The 10000-nt window shown below is 26.9% G+C and overlaps 1 protein-coding gene across 1 annotated transcript in view; it reads right to left on the bottom strand.

Annotated features, from left to right (window-relative positions):
* Positions 1–10000, bottom strand: part of LOC136089194 (uncharacterized) — a 64126-nt gene that overhangs the window by 51149 nt on the left and 2977 nt on the right. The window contains exons 2-4 of the mRNA XM_065814911.1: positions 6412–6468; positions 6063–6090; positions 3346–3400 (exon numbers count right to left, since the gene is read on the bottom strand). Of these exons, the coding sequence (XP_065670983.1) occupies positions 3346–3400; positions 6063–6090; positions 6412–6468 (140 nt within the window). The remainder of the gene's footprint in view (positions 1–3345; positions 3401–6062; positions 6091–6411; positions 6469–10000) is intronic.

Here is a 10000-nt window from a genome sequence, read left to right as displayed (position 1 = left end):
TATATATATATTTATATACATATATATATATATATATATATATACATATATATATATATATATATATATATATGTATATACATATATACAGTTATGGCCATTAAAATCCTACCACTGCTGAATATAAAGAAAAACAGTCTATGCATGCAAATAATCAATTTATTTTCTTCCCTGACATCAATGATTAGTTAATTAGCTTTTAGCCAATCACATTAGCGTTTATTTTATTGCACTGTAAAATTTATTAAGCTATATATCTCATTTTAGGGTATGGATTATCATTTAACTGTCACAATTTAATTATGACTACAAAGGAAGGTCTTCGTGTTAGTATTAAACTTTTATGGGAGGATGGTGCAATTGAGCGTCAGATATCAGCAAAATTGCGAATGCCAAAATCTACTGTTCATGATATTATACAACTAATCAAAGACACGGGATCCACTGCACCCAGAAAACGTTTTGGTAAAGCTAGAATTACTAGCAAACAAACAGACAATATGATACGCAGGGCTGCTGTGAGAGATCCAACAATATCCAGCACACAAATCAGGGCAGATCTACCTAATGACGTTACAGTCAGCACTCGAACAATTAGAAGACGTTTATTTAAAGATGCAGGCCTACGTTCTCATCGTCCAGCCCTCAAACCGTGACTGTCTTTAAAGAACATCTGTGATAGGATCGCATTTTGTAGAGCTCACAGACACTGGTCAATAACCAAATGGTGCCAGGTAATGTTTAGCGACGAGACACAAATAAAGCAATTCGCTCCGCATAAGTCATTAGTTCGTCGCCCACCTAATCAGCATTTTAATGCAAGGTATACCGTACCAGCTGTCAAGCAATGTCCTTCAATTATGGTGTGGGGCGCAATAGCTTCATCTGGTCGATGTGGTATTTATTTAATGCAGAAGGGACAGACTGTTAACTCCCAACAATATCTAAAAATCCTTCAAGAAAAGGTTCCAAATTTGATGGAAATTTGTCGTTGCAAAATATTCCAGCATGATGGTGCACCAGGTCACCAATCTCATCTTGTAAAATCTTGGTTAGAGGATCACAACGTTCAGGTTCTGGGTCCTTGGCCAGGATCATCCCCAGACTTGAACCCAATCGAAAATTGCTGGGTCAAGTTAAAGTCAGCAGTATCCAGAACTAATCCTACATCACTGGACGATCTAGCGCACAAAATTTGTCAAGCTTGGATTACTGAAATAACGCCAGAATATTGTCAGGCTCTCGTGGATTCAATGCCAGATCGCATTAATGCAGACTTAAAAGCACATGGTGGTGCCACTAAATATTAAAAACATTGAATATGTACAATATGTTACATTATAATCATTAATTGTTACTGTTATTCTTTTATTGCTATAATACAATTGTTTATTACTACATTAAACTAGTTTTAAGTAAAATGATACTGGTGGTCGGATTTCAATGGCCATAACTGTATATATATACATATATATATATATATATATATATATATATATATATATATATATATATATATATATATATATATATATATATATATATATATTTATATATATATCAATATATATATATCAATATATATATATATATATATATATATATAAATATATATATATATATATATATATATATATATAATATATATATATATATATATATATATATATATATATATATATATATATATATATATATATATATATATATATTAGTAGAAAATCACTTAACTAAATTTTTTTTTCCATTTGAGACACTGTGTTTCATCAACAAAGATTCATCGGAAATGAATGATCAAATTAATAAAACTTCAATTTATACCAAAAATTAAATTACAGGAAGTTGCAAATGTCTTAACTACTGTAAATTTTCACACATTTTTGGAATTTGCTGACACTATTATAAAAAGAATTCTTTAGAAATGATTACTTATGCTATTTTTTTAAAATGTTTTTTTAAAAAAAGGGTAGTTAATGTAAATAGTAAAAAGGGTAGTTAATTTAAATATACATATATATATATATATATATATATATATATATATATATATATATATATATATATATATATATATATATATATATATATATATATATATAAATATATATATATATATACATATATATATGTATATATATAGAACTCTTACTGATTGTCAGAAAGTTTTTCTGTACTTTGTTGACAAAAAGTAAAAATTAAAATGCAAGACCTGAACTTTTTTTTTATTAACTGACAGACTGCCTGCCCCAACCAAATTCTCAGTTGATGTAGCAGCACTCCGTTGCGAGTCAGGCTATTTGTCAGTCGATATAGCAGTACTCCATTGCGAGTCAGGCTAATTGTCAGTCAATGTAGCAGCAGTTTGTTGCGAGTCAGGCTATAAGATAGTCAATGTAGCAACACTCCGCGCATGATTTACAGTAAAAAAAATAATAATAAAAATATTTTATTAAAGAAAATAAAAATAAAAACATTTTATTAAAAATAATAAGAATAAAAGCCTTGCTTATATTATTAAAAACATTCAGAATGTATTAAAAACATTCAGAATGTTTTTAAAAACATTCTGGTCAAATAAATTTGCGTTTTTTTGCGTTTTTTTAAAAAAATGATTTTAAAAAAAAATGCAAAATTTCGTCCACGTTGGACAAAAGTCAAAAGTAATTAAAAGTGACATTTGTTGGCGTAAGAATCATTTTTTTCCTTCCATGCTTCCCAAATGCAATAATCTATAGAACTATATACATATATATATATATATATATATATATATATATATATATATATTATATATATATATATATATATATATATATATATATACACACACACATATATATGGGTGGCTCTTAAAACAAATTTATCAAAAATGCCTGCTTAAACCCTCAAAATGTGCTCTATATGATATTTTTGAAAAAAAAAAATTTAGGTGTAGCTCAAGACCAAAAAGAAGCAAAATTTTAGAAAAAAAATCAACATTTAATTTTTTAAAACATTTTTACAAAAATCTTGAATTATAGTTTGTTTTCTTTTTTATGTTTTTTTATAAAATGAATAATATTTTTGAAATTTTAATATAATTTTACTACTTTTGACACCCAACATGATATACTTATGATAAGATAAATTTTTGATAGAATCATAGACCTGGACAGATTACAAGAAAATACTTGTAAATGCTATAAATGAACATATACTAAATATAGAATATTAAATATAAAGAACAAAAGAACTATAATTAGCTATAACTATATTATTGCAAAGCTAATGGAAACTTATTATTTCAAAACTTTTTTAGACACAATTTATCGTTAACAAACAAAATGTTTTACAAAATATAAAAACCTGCTAAATATTCTTGAAAAAAACAGTGATGAAGCAATTAATCCAGCATCTATACCTAAACACAAATGATCATACAGTCAAGTATACAATTGTAATTGAAAACTTTAAGTTTAAATTTTATAAAAAAAAGGAAAAAATAAACAAAATAAAGTGAAGGAATCTATACCAATAAATAAATGCAACGTTTATGCCAACAAAAACACATTCAAAAAAAAAGTAGTTCAAAAAAAAAGTTTTCAAATTCCTGATACAAGTCTTGCTCTGTATCATAAAAAATTGATAGATCAAAGCAAAGAGTATGATAGTAAAGTAATGGAGGCCTGTATATAGAAAAGTAATAATAATAACAATAAACATAAATAGAAACAAAAAGTAATGTTGGCCTGTAAATAGAAACAAACGAATGAAGTTAAAGAAAAGTATATACAATGTATTTTATTTGATGATAGAAAAATAACAAAAACAGTTTAATATGATGAAGATGGTAAATATCACGAAAGTGAGATCAAAAATCATTATTGTTTTTGTTCTAAGCCTGGTGGAAAAAATAAAACAAAAGTTTTATTTTCATTTTAATAAATTGTAATACTTTTATCACCATTACTATATTTTAATATATTTATATTTTTATATATATTTATCTTTATTTTTTATTTTTATACAATATATTTCAAATATGCTGAAAATGAAAAACAATAGGTTGAAAGGATGGAGGGTGATTATTGGGCATACCAATAAGTTGCCACTCCACTTTGTACGGTAAAACATTAACTGAAAACAGATTCACAGTTAACATTAAAAAATTTATTAACAAAGTAACATTTCTTCCTATTTCTAAACACTAGCTAGAAATTATTGTTGAGCTAACTTATTTTGAAAAAGAAGTTGTAGTCTCATTGTCTACAGATCATTAGTATTTGTACAAAAAATATAATCAGCAGCTTAAGGTATTTTCCCTAATGATTTGAAATCCACACAATCATGCAAGGTGGTTGAATCTCGCAAATAAACTACTTTAAATCTAGTACTCTGACGATGAATTAAAAAACAAAAAACTAAACAGCTTGAAATTACTAGCAGAGCTCATCATTGGAGTCTGTTATGTGATTTGAAATTAAGGTAATATACTTAGTTTAGTAAATAAATACTGAATACAAATTTATAAATTCTCTTTGTTAAAAACTATAACTTACATTTCAAATTGTAATACATTAATGCATAATAGTTTATACTTTCATTTATATTAGATAAAAAATAGTTGGAATAATGCCTCATGTCATATTTTAAACAGCTAGCCTTGGTTAAAAACCAGAAGAAACATGTGCAGGATATTTTATTAATGTGCGTCTACTCATCTGCCTGGAATGAACTTAGCAAATATATTCAATGCTCTGTTGTTCAGATGAACAAGAAAGGAGATTTGCTGTGCTAAAAATCATTGATATAAGAAAAAATAAAAACGAGAGACAGAAAATGTTGAAGTGGAAAAAATGCTAACCATAAATATTGAACCAAGTAAACTGTTAGTTTTAATAAACTGGAAACAGAGAAGATCAGTGATTTGGTTCCGACTTTGTTGTTCAATAACCGTACCTAAATTTCCTGTTAATAGTCAATCTATTAAAAGCATTGAAAAAAAGGTCACAGGCTTCAATGATGGTCCATGAGGATGAGAGAAAAGGCAGCTTCATAAGGGCTGGTACATAGAGGTCTGATGGTACATGGAGAGCTTGAGTGCTAATCAGAAGATTTATTGAAAATGTTCTAATCGATATTTCAACTTTTTAATAGGCATTATTACAGGCTAATAATATATTTAAACAACTTACAAACAACACAAAGTTGTGATTTATGGTTACTTTAATATATCATAGGGTAACTTGGGTTAAGGATTCAATTTAGAATTGTTTTACTTGATTGGAATAGTAACAAAGCAGATTGGAAAACTACATGAAATTGATATATTTAGGATAAACCAATATTTTTAATTTCAAAATTACCTGACCAAAATATAAGATATAAAAATAAAGAAAACCAATTCTCAGTATTATATGGTCAGTAATATAGGGTGTTATAAGACAAGAAAAACGGCCAACCAAACCTAAATTCAAAAATTTTTTGACTCACTCTAAGATATATAAGTAAATGTGTATATAGATCAGCAAATGCTTACTCATTTTGGTTCTTTTTTGGATACAGCTTTTTTAGAAAAAAATGAAAAATAATAATTCCTTCATTAATACTTTTATATATATATATATATATATATATATATATATATATATATATATATATATATATATATATATATATATATATATATATATATATATATATATATATATATATATTATAGATGAGAAGGCTTTTTTTTTTAATTTTAGTTACAACCATCTTTCAACTCTTTAACTCCAATACACAAACAAAGCCACTACATTGAGAAACAAGTTAAATAGTACTACAAAGGACGTGATGGGGATTGAACTCATAACTTTTCACTTACAAAGTGAATGCTCAACCACTACATCACTACCACATTTTAATTAGCTAACACTCATTTAGTTAATTATTGCACGGATGTCTTAATAACAAGCACTATTTTGCTATTTATAGATTATGCCTAAGAATGTTTTAAATCTAGTTAACAGTGATGAATGAACTTTATTATTAAATAAAAATAAATTAATAATTAATATATATTACAACTTTATAGTTACCTGCTTGAACTTCTGATGCTCCAAATGACTAAAAAAAAAGAAAAAAAACAAAAACAAACAAAATAAATATAAGTATAACAAATTTCAAAAAATAATAAATTTTGAAAATTCAAAAAATCCAAAACTTTTAAAACACTATTTAACAGTCTAAAAAAAGGCTAACTATTTAGTAATTCTTTATTCGACATGTGTTTTTTGATTATCTTCTATATATATAACCTATTTTGAAAATATATAATCCTGTTTTCTATTCTTAATCTTTTACTTATAACTTTACTAGTTGTTCTATTTTATTTATTAACTATTTATTTTACTATTTAAAATAGTTTAAATCAAAAAATGAAATTACCTTGACAAGTTTTGGCAAGTAAGAGAAAACAGTTGTCATCGTCATGGCATCAATAAACTAAAAGAAACAATCATGATAAGATACATACTCTATTATCATGCAACACATTAGACAAGTACAATTACAATTAGGCAGCACAGTTTAACAAATTAGATTAAAAAAAAAAAAGTTATGAGTTGTAAAGTCATATTTACATCTTCTTAATTTCAATTAACTTTTTATAGTACTTTTATTTAAATTTTATTTAACTTTTATTACTATTTGTCACTTTAAATGTATAACAATAGAACTTTCCTTTGTCTTTTGAGCAAATCTCACTAAGAATAATGGGTTGCAGCCTATGCTGTCTATTACAAATTGTAAGTTTCTAAGAGTGTGAAAAAGAAAATAATAGCTCTTGAAAAATAGTTTTTTTCCAAATGAAATTAAAAGATTAGGCATACCAATACCTAAATACAAAAGAATAGCACAAAATAATTGCCCTTGTATTTACTAAAACAAGATGTTTTTATGAGCTAAATGAGGAGCCCATTTGCAAAACACGCTAAGTCAGAGATTTAAATAAGTCCAAAAAACCAAGAAAAATTAAACTACTACCACAAGTTAAAATTTAGTTAGTATTATACAAATGTTGTAAGCATTTATTGAAACTACAATGTATAACCAACAAATAAACATTATAAATAATTACCATATTTCTTTATCCAGTTCCACACAACTATGAATATTCAACGAGAAATCATATTCTGTTTATGATACTAAAATTTTTACATTTTTTGTATTGTGTGTTGATAACTACAACACACAGTTAGCCTTAACTAAATTTAGGTTTTCTGAATTGTGTCCAAATTAATTTTAACGTTTTCTGAAAGAGTATAGTTTACTGATCAACATGTATATAGTCCACCAAATCAGAAAAACCTATTAAGAAATTATGGCATTTTAAAGATTTTTTCGCGTCTTTTATTTTGCGCCTTTTTTTGCAAGTGTTTTGCGCCACTTTTTGGTCCGCCATGTTTTTATTCAAAATTTTATTGTAAAAGTTACAGAAAATTTATTGGAAATGAATAATACAGATGGTATTGTGTTATATAACAGTTTAAGAGTGGATAATCACAGAGTCAGAATGTTTTAAATCATCAAAATATTTACAAATATAAAATTAAAAACTATTTCTTCTTGAATTGAATCACTAAAAAATATCAACATTTAGATCAACATGTCCAAGAGAAACAAGATGTTTTACGTTATAAGAACTTATTGCCCTTACTAAATTATGTCGATAATTAGAATTATTTGCGGACACCTTGTACCGGTTCCACGAGGCAGTTTTGAAGAGGTAGTGAACACTTTCTCCTGATTGCTACGAATAAACTCCAAGGTGCATTTTTTTTGTTTTACAGAATTCAGATACATGATTGAACAGGATATGAAATTTTGGTGTTAAAGTAATACCATGTTCTAACATCAAATTTTTATAGCAGGCTTTTAAATTTTCGATATTAATTTGAAAGTTTGAGTCAAGTCCAGATCCAAAGCAAGACTCAACAACTAAATTTAACAACCTTAAGCATTCTCCAAAAGACATTAGTTTAATTGGCAGCTTATCATTAAAGACTTCCCACTTTTTAAGAATATTTCAAGAAGAATTTCCATTAAATTTTCCACTATGCTGACCAGTCTTAATAATTTGCAACTGTTCGTAAATTTTCTTTATATTCATTTCCAACCAAATCTGCTCCATGTTATATATTACATGGTTGACAGTTCCCTCCATTATATAAAGCTTCGGTAAAACAAGTCTATCTACAAGAAATTCAGAGGGGTTTCCATGTACTAATACAGGGTCTATACAATTCTTAAAATGTTGTGCACACTTAGGCTTTGAACCAGATTCTTTGAATTTTTAAAGTTGTTTTGACAGCTCTCGAAAGTCCTGTATGAAGCATTTGTCCAAGTTTCTCTTCTATCCCACTCACATACATAACAGGGATGAATTGAACTGCTACTTAGAGATATACCTGTCAGAATTTGACTAAGTTTTATGTCGCGTAACTCAATGTGCTCAACTTTTTGAAGATTTAATTTTTCAAATAATATTTTAATGTTTAAATATCTTTCTGGGATTTCTGGAGCTACTAGAAGAAGAAATGAAGCATTTACTGACGAATCTTTGAACATCTTTTTTAGATCATCTTTATATAAAGACCTGCAAGCTGTTACTGGTTTTGTTTTAAGGTAATCTATTTAAACTTTTTTCAAAAATTTCATTGAGATTAACTATATTTAAACAAAATTTGATAAAACCACTTCCCCCGTCAACAGCAATTTTTAGCAACTGATTTCTAGAATCAACACATTTAAACTCCAGGGGTAGTTTAACAAAAAGAGTAACATAATTGTAGTACGCTACTGTAATATTTTTATATTCCAAAGTTTTATCTTTTTTTTTTCTTCGGTAAATAATGGAAGAAGATAACTGTCCAAATCAGAGACACAGTCTTTCAGTCCAGGTTCTACGGCGCATCTTCTTTTTTCAACAACTCTGTAATTATTAATTTTTTTATATAATAAGTTTTACTCCAAATATTGCATCATTTTATTGTGCAGAATTAAATTTGTATTAGTATTGTGATTTTATCTTATCATATTAACAAGTTTTATCATTTGATGGTTACTTAAGGAAAGAGAATTCTGAATATAAAGGAGATTTTTGTGAGTAAAATTAGTTGTTTTTGGAGTATTCTCAGATCCAATATATAGTTTCAGTTTACTACCTCCTGTCTTCAATGAAATGGTGTTACCACTTTCACTACATAGCTTTTCGTTAATAACATGAGAAGGTATTTGTTCCTTGACATCTAGATAAGTTACAAAACTATGGAGACTGAATGAAAAAGGTTTCGACAACTTTAGATTGTTAAAAAGGCTATAGGTTCAAAAGCTTACAAAGGTTTTTTTCAATTAAAATTATCATTTTTGATTTATTATTCTTAACATTTCTTTCACTTATCTCTCTATTAGTAACGCAATGTAATATGGTTTTTCTAATACCTTGATATCCAGATGCAGCTGATGTATTATTTCTGGAAAAATAAAATTACATTTTCGAACTCATTTTCTATAGAACATGGTATACAACCTTTTACAGTCAAATAATTAAAAATATAAAAACATTTTCTACCTAAGTGTTGTTGCATTGCATTTATGAGGCAATCCTCTTTTAACTTTAGTCAGACAAGAACTACACCGCGGACTAATAGCTGCCGTTTTAAAACTCTTTATACCAGATTTTTTCTTGGGTATCCTTCCCTGCGTTCTTGCGATTTTGCATATTTCACAGCTGCAAGTTTTTAGTTTCCTGAAATTATATAAAAAATATAATTTTATGATTCTTTACAACAGATATACAAATAAAATAACATTTTACCCACTTCGTGTTTTAACTGGTATTGTCATCTTTGACCAGTCAATGTCAAAATTAATTTTCTGCCTGAGATCAACAACATTGGTTCTTTCAACTATACCCCTACACCTTAAAAAGATAAAGATATGCTAGTACCAAGCAAAATGTGATTTGATTCATTTA

The sequence above is a fragment of the Hydra vulgaris genome, chromosome 13, assembly GCF_038396675.1.
Source record: "Hydra vulgaris chromosome 13, alternate assembly HydraT2T_AEP".
In the NCBI taxonomy this organism is placed as follows: Eukaryota; Metazoa; Cnidaria; class Hydrozoa; order Anthoathecata; family Hydridae; genus Hydra; species Hydra vulgaris.
The sequence above is the reverse complement of the archived record's forward strand: the minus strand, read 5'-3'. Positions and strand labels throughout refer to the sequence as shown.